The 17,336-nt window shown below is 29.3% G+C and overlaps 3 protein-coding genes and 1 long non-coding RNA gene across 4 annotated transcripts in view; 2 read left to right on the top strand and 2 right to left on the bottom strand.

The window, feature by feature from the left end:
* The window catches only part of LOC117134085, a 905,201-nt gene that overhangs the window by 720,004 nt on the left and 167,861 nt on the right, over positions 1–17,336 (top strand). The gene's annotated exons all lie outside the window — the stretch shown is intronic.
* LOC117134100 lies at positions 2,868–14,724 on the bottom strand. Its single transcript, XR_004458253.1, has 2 exons — positions 14,560–14,724; positions 2,868–3,797 (listed from the first exon to the last, which is right to left on the bottom strand). It is a non-coding gene; the product is annotated as an uncharacterized LOC117134100 (long non-coding RNA).
* LOC103867565 (putative cysteine-rich repeat secretory protein 37) lies at positions 4,034–10,243 on the bottom strand. The gene is made up of 2 exons (XM_009145645.3): positions 5,497–10,243; positions 4,034–4,593 (listed from the first exon to the last, which is right to left on the bottom strand). The coding sequence occupies exons 1-2, from the start codon at positions 5,830–5,832 to the stop codon at positions 4,153–4,155; spliced, it is 777 nt and encodes a 258-aa protein (XP_009143893.1). The 5' UTR covers positions 5,833–10,243; the 3' UTR covers positions 4,034–4,152.
* On the top strand, positions 11,789–16,804 carry LOC103867564. The gene is made up of 8 exons (XM_009145642.3): positions 11,789–14,029; positions 14,101–14,166; positions 14,243–14,395; positions 14,472–14,635; positions 14,701–14,848; positions 15,024–15,146; positions 15,228–15,315; positions 15,416–16,804. Exons 1-8 carry the CDS (start codon positions 12,359–12,361, stop codon positions 15,604–15,606), a joined length of 2,604 nt encoding a protein of 867 aa, XP_009143890.1. The 5' UTR covers positions 11,789–12,358; the 3' UTR covers positions 15,607–16,804.

A 17,336-nucleotide genomic window follows, 5' to 3' on the forward strand; every position in this document is an offset into this window, starting at 1 on the left:
ATCGAAAAAAAAAGAGGTATAGATATGCATCATAGAGAACAAGAGTTTGTGAGAAGAATCAAAAGAAAAACTATGGAAAAACCATAGATTGATGAAGAAGAGAATGAATAATCGTTTTTTTTTTAATTTTTTAAGTAAAATCGACCATAACACGTTTTAGAAAGTTAAAATATTTCTAAGAGATTTTTAGAATATTTTCTTAACTGAAATTTCATTAATTTTCGCAAAAAAATCAAGTATTCTTATCCGTAGAAGGCGACTTCTAAAAGTTTAGAAGAATGATAAAAATTCTGAATACACTTTCTACTTTGAGTAGACGTAAGATTACATTGTATAAAACACATTCCCCGAAATTTAGAATACTTTATAAAAGTAGAAGATGCATTCGGAAGGAAAGTGGATACCTTTACGATTAGTAGAATGTGCATTCCTCTTTTTTAGAAATTTAGTAAATAGTAAAATGAGCGTTCTAAAAGAAGTAGATGAACGTGTTTATTTTAGAAATCGTTTTTTACTATACCATTTTTCATAGAAGACGCATTCTACTTTTAGTAGAACGTATTTTAAAAATCTTATTTACCAAGTTTTTGAACAAAAGAAAATTACCAGCTTGTGTATATGGATGTTTTATTAATTGTTTATATTTTTAATATTTTTTTTTATTGATAAAATTATTTATTTCATTAGTTTTCAGAAATACAAAGGGTAAAAAGGAGAAAAACTAGAAAAAATTGGTTTTATACTAAAGGGACAACAACCTGATTTTTTTGTTCTCTTTTGGCAATTTTCCCTATAATTTATCTATATTATCATTATATGTTTTTAGATACCCGTGAAAAAGCTCTCCCAACAACAATGCTCTAATAAGATCACAAATTATACTCCCTCTTTTTTTTTTTGCCTGGGGTATTCTAAAGAAAAAAAGACCAAAATAGCACTAAATCAAGTTTTTGTTCCCAAACTATCACTTAAGACCAAAAGTCACAAAAATATCACTCAAGGGGTGGGGTTTAGGGTTTAGAATTTAGGGTTTAGGGTTTAGAGTTTAGGTTTTAGGGTTTAGAGTTGAGAAGTGAGGTTTTGGGGATAAGATTTCAAATTTTGAAAAATAAAAAAATTTAAATTTTTCAAAAGATAAAATGCTATTTTGGTCATTTTAGTTTTTGAGTGCTATTTTTGTGATATAAACTTAGAAAGGTGCCATTTTGGAGATTTGTCCTATTCAAAATCTATAAAAAGGCTCATACTATTTTCAAAAAGAGATGCAATCCACGGATGGATTTTTTTTCTTCAGATATTTAAATGGATCCTAAGCAATGAGTCTTATTTTATAGCCACATGTAAAGTTAGCAATTTCGTATTGAAGAGAATCGGTTCCTAGCCTAGACTAATATAACGACTCTTTATATGTTGGAAATCACTATACAAATACGATATGATCACAAATTATTTCTTCTGCTTCAAAAAAGAAATACATGTTGTAGAGTTTTAAAAATAAAACATATTAATTTTTTAATTATAAATTTATTATTTTTTGTATTAAACTATTTTCCATAATTTTTAGCCAATATAAATTCAATAGCACAACTAATTTTGTTGAAGTTTACAGTTTACCATTATTATTTAATAGAACTGTGTTGAACATGTAAAAATAATATCTCTTAGAAACAAATATATTTTCTAAGACAGATCTTTTTGTTAAATAGAAAGTACTATTTTATATTAATTGCTAAACTGAAAGACATATTAAATGTCGGGAATTTCACTAATAAGTGTAATTAATCTAATTTATTATCCTTTTAACATAAAACCAATTTATTGAAATACTAAAAGAATTTAAAAAATTATTAAACATGATATTAACATATATGTAAACTTATAAAAAAATATTTCTGTGATGAAATTATATCTAAATACCATCTACGACATTTTGGAAATGTAAATCTACTGAAAACACAACAATCTGTTCGATTTAGAAAACTTAATATAGCGTATGTAAATTCATCTACCTCATCAAAGAGTATACACTGTACAATTACTCTTATGTTCAGAAAGACAGTAAGTAAAGACGTCTAAACTTTATGCACCGGTCTTCTATTATTGATGTCTATATTTAGAGCAATTCTTTCAAATAGTCTAAATTTTTGTTATTAAAAGAACCCGGAAAAAGAAAAATGACTAAAAATTTTTCATTGAATAGGCAAAAAATCTTTATATATCTTGCATTATAAATTTATAAATTTATAAATATAAATAAATTATAAATTATAAAAAATTATAGTTTTGGATTATATATTTCCAAGTTCAGACTTTTTTTTATCCTTTTTCAATTGAACTTTCAAAAAAATTTCAAATTTCTTATTTTTCTTAAATTCATAAATGCTTTTTAAAATATATATTTTTTAAGTATTTTGAAATTTTAATATTTATTTATTTTTTAAATTAAATTTTAAACTATGCCCTCAAAACTTCACTATTTAATTCTAAACAATAAATCTTGATTAATAAATGAAAAAAGATCAGGATAGCACATAACTAAGTTTTTGTTCCCAAACTAGCACTCAAGGCTCAAAGTCACAAAAATAGGTTTCATTAAAGAGGTAAATATACACTTATACCCCTTGGGTTAATTAATCCAAACCTTATGGTTTAGAGTTAAGGGGTGGGTTTTGGAATTAGGGTTTAAAATTTTATAAAATAAAAAACAAATACTAAAAATTTTAAAAAACAGTTTCAAAAAGTATTTTTAAATTATAAAAAGAAAATTTGAAAAAAAACTAAAAACAAAATTTAAAAAAAAAATTCAAAAAAAATTATAAAAAATTTCGAATCTGAAAACATATAATCTGAAACTATAAAAAAATTTTTTTTTTTTTTATTTGTTTTTATTTATTTTTGTTTGTTTATTTAATTTTAAACCATGGGTATTAGAGATATTTTACCCTTTAATGAATGTTATTTTTGTGACTTTCTCCTTCTAGTGTCATTTTTGAAACAAAAACTCAAAAGATGATATTATTGACAATTGCCCTTAATTAATCTTAAATGTATATTTTATTTTTTATTTTTAATGAAACTTGTTTTCGTCATTTTCTTTCGTATGAGGTTTTTTGGTGAAAATAAACAAAATAGGATATCATAGAAAATTTCTCTTACATTTAATCGGCATGTCTTTCAACTATTGTTCCTCATGTAATTAATATTAAGTCAAATGATAACAACTCCTATACAAGAGAAGGAGAGAGCACAAGTGTTTGTTCTATGTCTAGAATGGAGGTAACTTTGTTTTTTTTTCTTTTTCTAGTAGAGTTTCTTTGTGTTGCTGTGATGATATCTATTTATTATGCAGGAAAAATATGGTAAAGGAAAAAATACACAATTGGAGAAGCTGGAATCTATAACTTACAAGTAACAAAAAGTTTTCAGACAGTTGGTTATATTTTTAAGTGTTGTTTATCATTGACTTTGGTCTTTGTAAGTTCAGATTATAAAGAATACAGATCTTGAGGACTTACATGAGCTAGGATCTGGGACGTTTGGAACTGTTTATTATGGGAAGTGGAGAGGGACTGATGTAGCTATCAAGAGGATAAAGAATAGTTGTTTCTCTGGTAGATCATCCGAGCAAGATCGACAGGTTTAACTCTAAGTCAAGTTTGTATCATATGTATGTCTCCTCCATTAGTTCCACACTGGTGTTTTTGTACAGAAAAAAGATTTCTGGAGGGAAGCTAGGATCTTGGCGAATCTTCACCATCCAAATGTGGTGGCCTTTTATGGGGTTGTACCAAAAGGACCTGGTGAAAGTATGGCGACTGTGACTGACTTTATGGTTAATGGAAGACATGCCTTGCAGAGAAAAGATAGGTACATCCTATTTTGGTCGCATACCCAAACTTAGTCTTCTTCGTCCTAGTTATACTGATGAAAGTATTCACACAGGTCTACTAGGTAATAGCCTCAACAATTCCAAGCCAATAGAAATCATTGTTAAAAAAAACAATTTTGATCTCTTAAACAATTTCTTAGGATATGTTTTTGTAAACACTATTTTTATTGATATATGAATATAGCATTTCAGCTAAACAAAATAGTAAACAATACTGATAATTAGAAATTATGAAAAGGATGTATTCACACCAGTGAAACTGCTTAACTCCTAAGAAAAGGGTATAGCTCATATCTTACACCACAATTGGTACCCAAAACTCTTGCTCCTTGTTTAATGTCACTGTTTTTGAAGAGCTTTTTGATACTCCATTCCAAACAACTCTTACAATCTAATGTTAGTTGTATACACTGCACCATTGCATACAATTTATTTTTTCCAAGCTTCTTTTCCCCTTCCGCGTATAGTATGATGTGAACGCCCTTGATTGTTTTCTCAACTTTAAGTGTGAGCTCAGATAAAAAATCCATCACCCTCTTGGCAAAAAAATGTCCATCCCCTCTCACGTTATTTGAGTTGTACATAGAAAAAATATCCTCGTAATTAGTTTTGATTGGAACTTCTTCTTTGATTGTAGTAACGTAGAGAAAACATTGGTCGTACCATATTATTCCTCCTTTGTTCTTCGGACATCTCTTATGAAACTGCAATATACAACCATATATATTTTGTATATTTTAAATGATGATTTAATATTCTGTTTAAGCTTTCTTCTCCTAATTATTTGTATAGTAAATGATTAATTTTGATGAATAGGAGAAATGTTAAAAATAAGGCTTAAAAGAACCACACATGTATAAATAGTTTCAGCCTTTATTAACATAGTTGCATTTAATAAAAACATTGTATATTTAATTTGGTTTCTACACGACATTTATGATAAATTGTGATGTCTATTTAACTTGGACTGAGTCGGGTCTAGATATCCAGATACTTCAAGGTATACAGATCTGTTAGATTCATCTTATGATTATTCATATCTGGATTCTTGAGTTTTTGATATCAAGAGATATCAATCTTAATATTAGAATAACAGTAGATATTCATAATTTGATACAAATCCTTACAAATAGTAATTAATATTTAAAATAATATCAAATTAAATTTTCATAACATTATATAAAAATGAAATAAAATATTCTAAAAAAATATTTCAGAAAGTAAAATTAATATTACAAAATAATTCAAAAGTGAATTTTATGTATAAGTTTTATGTTATCTTTGATCAATTATTTAAAAAAAACTGAAGTATATTTACAGAATCCATATATCCCTGTTTTAAGTGATCAGAGGTTCTATCACACGGGTCTGACCTTCCAGATAGCTGGATAATTGGAGTGGATCCGGAGCGGATCTCAGATCTGATCTAAGATCTTTGATTGTTCCACCCCTAACTATAAAAAATGTTAAATTTTGTCAGCTGATATCTTTCTAATTAACGATAATCTGATTTTTTTATGTAGTTATTTCTCTTTTGGCTTAAAGATAAGATTTCTTAACACCGAAAAACGTAATTTTCATATTTAAATATATGATAGTTGATTTACCTCCAAGATTGCAGTGTCAGCGCATGTATGGCATTTAGACCCAATAGAGTCACCACGACACTGGAGAGTGATGGTAAGAAAATTGGGAGTCGATGTTCCAATACTTGTGTGTGTGAAACCGATCACAGCATAAGCATCACTACTAACTTTACGAAAGAGACGGTTGAGGTTATCCTCGTACTCACTTCCGGAGTTATATTTCCCCTGATCAAGGAGGCATTTGTGATTCAGATACTCATTGGTAAGGTTCAATGATGAAACACTATGTATCATGAGGAATGGCATAACCAAAATAGGGAAAAGAAAATGTTTGGATAAAGAAAATGAAATTTTCATTGTTTTAGATTGTTATTCTTTTTCAGTTAAGGGTGATTTTGTCAAATAAAGTGTTGGTATTGACATATTTATATAGGAGACTCTGAAGAATTTCAATTAATTGTATTGGATAGAAGAGAAAAAAGTTTGCATATTTTCGGCATCATATTTTCGGCGGCAGAAAGGGAGAGACAAAGAAAAAGTCCAAATTATGAATGTTTTAAGTTTAAGCTCTTAAAACTATGATACCAGATTTTTCGTCCACGGCTCATGAATCTAAATGGACTTTGTAATATGTTCTAATTTTGAAAGTATAATAATAATTTGCAAAAATATTTTAGTTTTTTAATTTAAAAACTGACCTTAGATCTAATTAAAATGTGCAAAAATCATATGTGGACTTAAGAGACTGCACATTTGGCACATACCGAGAACCAGAAATTAACTCTGTCTAGTTAAGATCACTAATTATAGTACTTTATATTTATTGCTCACTTAAAAACTTAAAATTGACAGATTAATTAATTCAAACATATGTAAGGTACGGGAACCAAAATTGGTCCATTAAACATACTAATAATCTAGGTTGTATGGAATCAGAAACGGATACGCGAAAACGAAAAACGAAAAAGTTTTGAAACGTGAAAATGTGATTTCTAAAAATAAAATAAAAATGGAAACGTCTTAGAAACATCTAATATATATATATATATATGATTAATAAACATGTAAGTTAAGTTTTTTTGTTTGCTTTAGCTAAAATAGAAAACTAAGTAATAGAGACGTTGTTTTTGCTTAGTACATTTTACTTAAAAAAATATTAAAAAAATTAGAAAACCAAAACATGTTATCCTTCAATAAAATAATGAAGCCGGCTTCATTTCAGGTCAAGTCATTTTACGGATATGACAATAAAAATCAAAAAATAAAATTAAATAAAATTCAACAACTAGTTACTCTCCATGGTAAGTATACACAAATGAAAAATTAAACAGGTAATTATTAATCATCAAATGATAAATAATCATTCTTTTGATTTGTCCAAAAAATAGTCATTCTTTTGCAGTCCAACCAAACATGAGTTTCCAATGAATTTCAACAAGTTTCTAAGAGATTCTGATTCCGAAAAAATTCCAAAACAGGAAACGGACTGTACGAAGTTTCCGTGCAACCTTGCTAATAACTCAAACTAAATCATTACTCTACTCTTTGTAAGCTAGGAATTCACCCGCAATGTTTGTTTACAATAATATTTTTTTATTATGTTTTATTGTAAGCCTAATATTGTATATACATAGTCTTATATTTTTATAATTAGACTAAATATGACTAAGTTAATATACTATTTTGGATTGAAAAAAACTGTATTTTCAGAAAACATCATACAAATGTTGAAATAATTAAAAAGAATATTGGATGATTCAGATACTTTTAAATTTTTGGAATAATATATTATGATTTACCATATTATTTATGATCATCAAATGTGTTTTCAATAACAATCACATTATTATAATGTTCTTAGAAATAATTTTTTATTTAATATTTTCTAGCATAGAAAGCTACACCTTTTATTAGATAAGATATATGTTATAACAAAATGATCAAATACATTTAGTGAATGATATATGTATCTAATTATTTTCAATGGTATATTATATAAGAGGTCACTGATAAGATTTAAGGTGAATTCGACCATATCTGGAATATGATAGAATTCCTTTTATCGAAAAGTTTTCATTTTTAACTGGAACCAGATGACATTTTGATCGGAGTAGTGGTGGATCGATCCAGAAAGAATTTTAATTGGGGGGCACACTACTAAAAACAACCAAAATGTGTTTAATCGGAGGCAATTTTGAATTTTCTTACTTATTCACTATGGGGACACGTGACCAATAGACGTCAATGTCCGTCCGCCCCTGATCCGGCCTCGAAAGACGGAAACCTTAAGACCAGAGATCTACATCCTGCTCTAACTAAGATTGCTCATTGCTTAATAATGCTCAACAAAACAATATAGGGAAAATTGTTTTTTTAGGCCAAAAAAATGATAACTATGTCCTATTGGACTATTCTCATATACTTTATGTCATATTAGTCTAAATATCTTCAAAATGACAATATTGTCCTTTATTTCAATTAAAAATTCGAAATTACAATTAATAAAAAAAAATTTAAAAATTTAAATATAATTTTTAAATAAAATAATTTAAAAAAATATTAAAAATCCCTCCAATAAAGGAAAATTACCGCAAATACCACTTTCATAATATCACTTTTCATGTTTACACTAACCACTTTTACCCACACTTTTAATGAATGGTAAAAGACACTTATACCTATAGGATTAATTAATCAAGACTTAGAGTTTATAGTTGAGGGTGGAGTAGGGTTTTTGGAATGTGGAATTTAGGATTCTAATAAATATATAAATAAATACTTAAAAAATATAAAACATTTTGAAAAAAAAATTTGAAAAACAAATTTATAAAAAAGTTTGAATTTAAGAAATTATAATTCGAAAACATAAAAAAAAAATTATATTTTTATTTAAATAATGATTTATTATATATAGAAAGAAAAAAGGTATAACAGTCTTTTGCCGGTTCAGATCAGGATCGACTGGTTCAGATCGAACGTTTCGAAATCGATGTTTTAATTTTTTTAATTTAAAAATTGATTTTATAAATCACGATTTTTTTAAAACAATTTAATAAATACAAGGAAATTTAATATTTCCAAATATTTTATTCCCATATTTTTGGAACTATTTATCCTTATCAGTAGAATCTGTATTCTACTATATGTAGAACACAATAAACATGTTTGAAATCGATTTTCACTAGTTTTAGATTTATAGTAATGTGTAGATTTCGATTTTTACAGGTTTTAGATTTATAGTAATGTGTAGATTCCAGATTCTACAAATTTTAGAACGATAGGTTAAGTGCGGAATGTGTTTTCCAAATATTTTTAGATTACTATTATCTACGTAGATCATGTATTCTAAACATATTAGATTCAATGAAAAAAGTGGATTACATTTTCTACTGTGTAAAATGTCAATTCTATTTTTTGTAGAACAAAATATGAAATTACGATTTAAACATTTTTAGAATTAGAAAAAAATACCAATAATTGGATATAGGTATTTCATCAGTAGTTACTATTTTTTGAATTTTTTTGTTTGCAAAACTATTTATTTGATTTATTTTTGAAAATACTAAAGGGTATTAGAAGAAAAAGTGGTACAAAAAAAGAAATTAGCTTAATAGGACATAGTTATCATTTTTTTGGCCTAAAAAAACAATTTTCCCAACAATATATAAGAGACTATTTTTTAAAAAAAATCTGATTACGATCCAATCCATAACAAATAATTGATTGATATTTATAATGTATATTATTGTGGCACTTTACTCAGTCGGGTAAATATACAGCAAAGTCGGGCTACTAAGCAGAGTACCTATACCCGGATTAAATGAGACAGCCACCAGTATCTGGCGTTCCTGATACTACGGTTTTACGGCCACACTCATGGAAAATAAAATAACCACCAAAGTTAAAACATTTTTTAGCAGGTTATGTCAGAATGCTTATCAGTAAGAGTGAATTTAAGGAGTCGGGGATAAAATGTGATATACAGTGTGAAAGGTTTTGTGCAGTGGAGGAGTCGATTAATCATTACTATTTGATGTACTCCAGGTATTCAGATTGGGCTATACTAAAAGTTTCCACACACCCATGTAGCTTCTTTATGCAATCCTTTTTTTGCGAATATGGGTTATTAGTATTGGAGGATTTCACTGTGTGTATAAGATGCTCAATTTGCATGGATCCTATGGTATACATTGAAACCTCTATAAATTAATAATGTTGGGACTAAACCAAAACAATAATTTTTTTATTAGTTTATAGAGATATTAATTTATCGATATACTAATTGAACCAAAAACTCGATTTGAGACTATAAAATTATATTATTTTATAGAAAATTTTAGTGTATATTAATTTATAGAGTATTAATTTAAAGAGGTTATACTGTATTTGGAAAAAACACAATGATAAAAATTGTAATGGATTGATATAAACCCTCAGCATACTCTAAAGTTGTCATAGACAAAAAAAAATTCCATGGCAATAAGCTCAAATAAGCATAGGGTAACGCAGACACAATCCATTAAGAATATAAGGCAAAAAATTTCCAAATATGCCTCAAAGAATATGAAGGTAGTGTCTTACCGATGGATTTAGGAAGAATAAGGAGTTTTTCTTTGGTAATGGGTGGCATAATACATTAAACGGCTTTGATGGTTTAATGAAAGCAAGGAAAACAAGAAGCAGCATTTCTCCTCTACAAACAGAATTTTAAATTTTTTTGGGCGATGAAATGTATGAAGAATCTTCGATAATTTCATGTGATGTCTGTGATATATTATTTTTAATTGGTAAAGATAATTTTAGAACCAAAAAATAACTTTCTTTTGCAACCAACATTGAATGTAATACAACTGATCAAGGAAAGCTTTTTGCATTTTGAAACTATGCACATGATAAATACTTTCGCCAATCCTCACCAATTATCACCCTATACATTCAATTAAGTGTTTATCTATCTTATTTAAATAGAAGTACAAATAAAAATTACTCATTTATTTTACCACTTATTTATAATAAAATACCATTGAATTAATTAATTAACATACATTTTAGTATTTTTGTCTTTTTCTGTTTATTAATGCATTTTTCTAAATTAATTATTACCTAACTCAAATCGTAATATTTCTTTATTGAAAAAAAAAAACTTTCTAAATCAAAATTACCAATAAATAATATTATTTTGCGTTTCCTAAATTCTAGATTATCAATTATCAATATAATATTCTTTATTTATTAAAAATACATAACAATAGCATGTTATGTATGTTTTTTTTTTACATAATGATAAATGTTACTTATGTTTTCAACCAAGTGGTTCACTCCACACTAGTTTCATTAATGACCTCGTAAACTGTATAAAACTTGGTCTATATCAATATGTCTGAATTACATTAGTTAACCAAGTAGTCCTATTATTAGTTTATTAAACCAAGCCACTACATTAAATAACACAAATCGGAAATAGTGAGCTACTTGAAATAATCTCTCGATACTTCATCTATCATTTCCATTAATGAATATATTTAGAGATTTTATACTATTTGTCAAATTTTTAATATTATATATTTATTTTTAATTAAATTACACACATTGTACTCTTATGGGTTTTATCTACTAGGTATAAGTGTAACATCACACTTGATAACTAACAATAATATGAATGATATTCTAATATTTTATTATTAACGTCCATATTATATCAACATTTAATAATGGTTTAATGGTTTATAAGCTTCGACATGCTTCTCTGAAGCGCCCTAGTATACTCTACTTGTTCACCTGGTTAAAACAAAAAATGATTTATATTAGCATATTTACATGTTTGAAGTCTATTTTCTATATGATTTCCGTACTCCATTTTTAACAACATCAAATTCACTTGTATAACGTACATTTTTTTAATATCAAATATTTAAATAATAGTGTAGATGATTATTTTAAATATTAAATAAAATAAAAATTAGATGTTGAAATAGTTTATTTATAAAAACAAAAATAAATATCCTCAAGCTCTAGTTTAAATTTATAAGAACTGCAATCATGTTGAATACACACACTATTAGTGAATGTCCAGTATTTAAATCATAAACACACTCCATTTTAAATAATTAGAGAATCTATATCGTGTTGTAAAATATATTTTATCTTAATATTTTGGAATTAACTTCAGTTTTATTGATAAATACATAATTAACTGTATTTATATATTTTGGTTGTGTGATTTTAAATTTATATTTTGGTTATATTTAAAAATATATATTTTATGTTAATTCATGTACCTTTAACCAAAACATCTACTATATTTTAAACAGAAGTAGTATGTTACAATCTTGTTAGAAACAAGATTATAATTTGCATTTTTATCTTCTCCATCTTAACAATTTTTATCTTCTCCATCTTAACAAACATTCTTCTTCTTCTTTTTTCTTGTCCCACAAATTCCGTTTTCTTCATTGTTAATCTCACCTCTGGTTTGGCCCTTTTCTACGGGTAATTAACTCCGTTTCTGATTACTTTTCTTTCGTACCACATTATGTGCTTGAGACAGTGATTGGTTCGTCATTTGCTGACAAAACTACAAAACAGAACAAGAGTTTCTTTGTTTCAAATTGTCCCCATGGTTGTTGTAATGGATCCTCATCGTTGCTTTATAGGCAGGGTAATCTGAAATTCCCAGCGCATCATTCATTCGAGAATCTTCCCTCGTTTGGTTTATGATATTGTCAAGGCTGTGTATATACATAGGTTGCGGTCTGATTCTTTCTCAAAGAGCTTGAAGATGATATATGTTCATGGATATTAAGAGCACATACATTGACCATTTTTGAAATGTATTACGAAAGAATAAGAATTTTGCTTTTCTTGGTTTGGTTCTTGTGAGACCATGAGAATGGAGACTCCAGGAAGCTCAAGTAAGATGTTAGGTAGAGATAGGTTCCACGGTAATGCAGATTTTGGTAATGAAGATAATGTTTGCAATCAGACAGGGGAGGTGTTTTCAGATGAGTTCTTGAAGGATTATAGTGCTCAAAGAAAAGCTAGTAAAAATGTTGAAAAGAGTCATTATGGGGATTTCAATCGAGCCCTTGGGATCCAGAGAGTTAATTCCGGAGTTTCAGATGTTGCTGACTCGCCTTGGATGTACCAAACAGCATCAGATGTTTCATTACCTGTAAAATTGAAGCTTCTATGCAGTTTTGGGGGAAGGATCTTACCGCGGTCTGGTGATGGGAAGCTTAGCTACATTGGAGGCGAGACTCGGATAATATCGACGTATAAGCATGTTGGTTTGAATGAGTTGATGCAAAAGACATTTGCTATATGCAACCATCCTCATACAATCAAGTACCAATTACCAGGAGAAGATCTTGATGCACTAATCTCCGTCCGCTCGGATGAAGATCTTCTTCATATGATTGAAGAGTATCAAGAAGCTGAAGAGAAGGCTGGTTCCAAGAGGATAAGAGTGTTTCTTGTGTCTTTAACTGAGAACAAGAACATAAACCAAAACACAGATATTGAACATTATCAATATCTATCAGCTCTTAATGGTTTTGTGGATGTGAGTCCTCAAAAGAGTTTAAGTGGGAAAAGTCAAGCAACAACACAATTTGGAACTGCTTCAGATTATAGCCCTCCCTTAAGTCATAGAGACTCTCCTACTTCTAGTCATTACATGCATGGGATTCAGATACCATATGACCTCCCATCTCCCTCATCAGCACACAAGAGATCCAATACCGACACTTCTTACTTCGTTAATCCATATGGAGTCTATGATAATAACTTCCCGTTCATGGTTGCTCCAAACTTTCCACAGCAGAATCCTTTCTTGTTTGAGACGAACCATCCTGAGAGGAACTTCCACAGGAGCCCCAGTGGGAATGTTTTTCCTCATCCTCAAACCGGTCCAGCCTATACTGGGTCTGGGAAACTTATGCTAAAAAACGTTGTTTCTGATCCACAGTTGCATGATAAGAGCCAAATAGACAACCGGTTTGAAGCAGTCACCAAACCTCCATGGCAAATGGTGAGAGAGAAGTCACCTTCTTTAGCTATGTCTTTTGGTTCAGAGATATGGGAAGAGAGTGACTTCTCATTCAAGAATCCACAACTAGTAAACAACGAGACTCAACTCACCACAGAAGTTAACAAATGGATGAACCATGAGGATCCTAGCTCCTTTGATCTTGCTTCAAAACAACTTGGAGTTAGTGAATCTAGTAACTCCTTCAGTCAAAGTTACCATAGAGTTGTCAGGATTGCTTCAATCGGTTCACAAGACTCAGGAAGTTCTGTGTTCTCTTTATCCACCAATACCAACGAGAATCTTGCTGATTGTTTGGTTAGAAAAGAAAATCTTGATGTACTCCCATGTACACAGATATCATCTAATGATCTTTACAGAAAGAATCTGCTCGGTGAAAGGGTCCTAGTTGAGGATGTTACAAACGATACTACTATTGTTCCTCATGTACATATTAAAACAGATGATAATAACTACTATACAAGAGAAGGAGAGAATACAAGTGTTTGTTCCGAATCTAGAGTAGAGGTAACTTTGCTTTTTCTTTTTTTTTAGTAGATTTTCTCTGTGTGGCTGTGATGCTATCTTTTATTATACAGGAAAAATATGGTAAAGGAAACATTACTGATGATGCAGTGGGAGAAGCTGGAATCTGTAACGTACAGGTAACAAAAAGTTTTCAGACAGTTGGTTTTGTTTTTAAGTGTTGTTCATCATTGACTTTGGTCTTTGTAAGTTCAGATTATAAAGAATACAGATCTTGAGGACTTACATGAGCTAGGATCTGGAACATTTGGAACTGTTTATTATGGGAAGTGGAGAGGGACCGATGTTGCTATCAAGAGGATAAAGAATAGCTGCTTCTCTGGTCGATCATCAGAGCAAGAACGACAGGTTTTTACTTACTTAACTCAGCTTTACATCATATGTCTCCTCCATTAGCTTCACACTGGTGTTTTAATTTGTACAGACGAAAGATTTCTGGAGAGAAGCTAGGATCTTGGCGAATCTCCACCATCCAAATGTGGTGGCCTTTTATGGGGTTGTACCAAAAGGACCTGGTGAAAGTATGGCGACTGTGACTGAGTTTATGGTTAATGGATCTTTGAGACATGCCTTGCACAGAAAAGATAGGTACATCCTAATCTTAGTCTTCTTCTTCTTCTTCTGAGTTAATACTGATGAAAGTAATCCCACAGGTCGCTTGATAGGCGCAAGAAGCTGATGATAACGCTAGATGCTGCATTTGGCATGGAGTATTTACATTTGAAGAACATAGTTCATTTTGACCTAAAATGCGATAACTTGCTTGTTAACTTGAGAGATACGCAACGACCAATATGCAAGGTAACAAACCCCGTTTCCAAAATCTGTTAACTTGAGAGATTCTAGGCCAACACGAGTAAATTTCCCTGACCCAAAACCACAACATATAACATTACTTTCTTTCCGTTCCAAGCTTTACCTATAGCTAGCTAACACACTTGGTAAGTTCCCCAGCTTACATATTTGGATTATGCAGGTTGGTGACTTTGGATTGTCAAGAATAAAACGGAACACGCTGGTCTCTGGTGGAGTTAGAGGAACACTTCCATGGATGGCACCTGAGCTGTTAAATGGAAGCAGCAACCGCGTCTCTGAGAAGGTACACCACAATCATTTTTTTCAGGATCAACCAACCAATAACAACGAAAAGCTTAGTTTAAATTAGCTACCATTTTTGCAGGTAGATGTTTTCTCATTTGGTATCGCCATGTGGGAGATATTAACAGGCCAAGAGCCTTACGCAGATATGCACTGCGGCGCCATAATAGGTCTATCTATGCTTCTCTTATTTTCTTATTAGTCTTACAGAAGCAAATGCAGTTTCTACCATGTTCTGTCTTTTGATGCTTGTTGTGTTATGATAAAAAGGTGGGATTGTGAACAATACGTTGAGACCTTCGGTGCCGGAGAAATGTGATCAGATGTGGAGAGAGTTGATGGAGCAATGCTGGTCGTTTGATCCGGCGATACGACCATCGTTCACGGAGATTATTGATCGGCTCCGGCTAATGTCAGCTGCCTTGCAACCCAAGCGACGAACCCAAACCACCAGCCGATGAAGTAAAAAGAGTACAAATTATTGTAAAGCTACAAGATTAAAGGATGAATATTGTAAATTAGTAGTAATATTTATAGATATATACACACATGGCAGCTTGTGTCGGAGTAATGTTGTTGTATCCATGATATAAACGTTGAATGCATGAAGATCTTTTGCGTAAGAACAGAAAAAAATGTGGCCGGTGACAACTTTTTGTGTGTTGAATGCGTTTGCTTTAGCAAAACACTAGGTAATAACCCGCGCCTTGCGCGGGATGTGATTATTAGTTTCGTTATTTTTTAATAAAAACACATTAAATATGTTTAATCTGAATATCGGTTCGGTTTTAAGTTAGTTTTTGGTTTTTAATCTGCTAAAATATAACTATTATTTTAAATTAATACCTATTTTGGTTTATTCGGTTAGAATATTTGATTTTTTAGTTTTTTCGGTTAAAACCAAACATTACTATTATTTCTTTCATGTTATCAATTTTAGATAGTCGTCATGTCGAACCAAGGTTTCATATCATAGTTTGTAAACGGATAATAGTTCAAGAAAAAAAAAAGAAAATTATTAAGACAAATTATTTCACTACAATTTGGTCGGTAGTGAAAGAAGCATTAAGAAAAACAATATATATTCCAACTTCCAAAAAATAAAATAGATACTTCAGTTGTGGTAAATACTTAGTTGCAAGGTGTTCACGTCAAGGTGCACATTTATGTGTATGTAAAAGTATATAAAAATAGTTAACAAATATATAAATATATTGTTAATTAATATTAAATGATATTTTTATTTAAAATAATACATGAAAAATAAAATTAAAATTAATTAAAAATTAAAAATTAAAACGGCTTTGACATTAGTGAATTTTTTTCATATAAAGAAAATAAATTGTATTCATAAATAGACGTGGACACAAATCAAATATCCGAATATTTGGAGGCATTCATGTTGATTCAATATTTTGCCACTGGATCATTGACTCTAATATCCGAAATGATTTAAAATTTTAAAGAATATCCGATTTGATTCGTAAATAAAATAAATTTTTTTAAATAACTGAAAAATTTAATAATAACATTTTATTACAAAAATAAAATATTATTTAACGTTTTAAAATTTTAATACCTAATAATAATAAATTTAATTCATAAAAATATTGTAAAACTTATATAAATTATAATATATATATATAACATGTATATATAATACTATACATATATGTATATATATGCATATAAAAGATCGAATTAGATATATGTTTCCAAAAAAATTGGTATTTGTGATTTATTTTTTTTTGTTTGATATTGTATTTTAGTATCTGATTTGCTTCGTATAGTTATGGATATCCATATTTTTGGTTCAATCAAAAAGGATAACGAATTGAATCAAAATTTATAACTATTTTGCCCAACTTTATCCGTAAACAATAAAAGCACTATATATATATATATACAGTTTAGCTTTTGATTAGTTATTTGTTTTGATTCGAACCAAAAAATCCAAAGTTTTATTGGAGCCATGCATGCAGGTTTTATATTTAAAAATACAAAATATATAGTGTGAATACATTTATGATTATAGTGTGAACGCGTTAGCATATTTATTATCAAATCATTGTGAGGTTGCCACGTGTCTATTATAGTGTGAATGCTTTTATTATAATGTTTATCCTTTAATATATAAGGGATTGAGACATTTGTCTGTTAGTAATCGAAATCTGATGTGTTTTTTTTTTTA

This window comes from Brassica rapa, chromosome A05 (genome assembly GCF_000309985.2).
Source record: "Brassica rapa cultivar Chiifu-401-42 chromosome A05, CAAS_Brap_v3.01, whole genome shotgun sequence".
Lineage (NCBI taxonomy): Eukaryota > Viridiplantae > Streptophyta > Magnoliopsida > Brassicales > Brassicaceae > Brassica > Brassica rapa.

Bases quoted from the DNA above. Each gene is read 5' to 3' on its own strand.
- LOC103867565 (XM_009145645.3), bottom strand. From the start codon at position 5,832: ATGAAAATTTCATTTTCTTTATCCAAACATTTTCTTTTCCCTATTTTG. The intron at 4,594-5,496 runs GTAAATCAACTA...TGTATATTGCAG, and splicing joins CTGACACTGCAATCTTGGAG to TTTCATAAGAGATGTCCGAA.
- LOC103867564 (XM_009145642.3), top strand. From the start codon at position 12,359: ATGAGAATGGAGACTCCAGGAAGCTCAAGTAAGATGTTAGGTAGAGAT. The intron at 14,167-14,242 runs GTAACAAAAAGT...TTGTAAGTTCAG, and splicing joins CTGGAATCTGTAACGTACAG to ATTATAAAGAATACAGATCT. The intron at 14,849-15,023 runs GTAACAAACCCC...TGGATTATGCAG, and splicing joins CGCAACGACCAATATGCAAG to GTTGGTGACTTTGGATTGTC.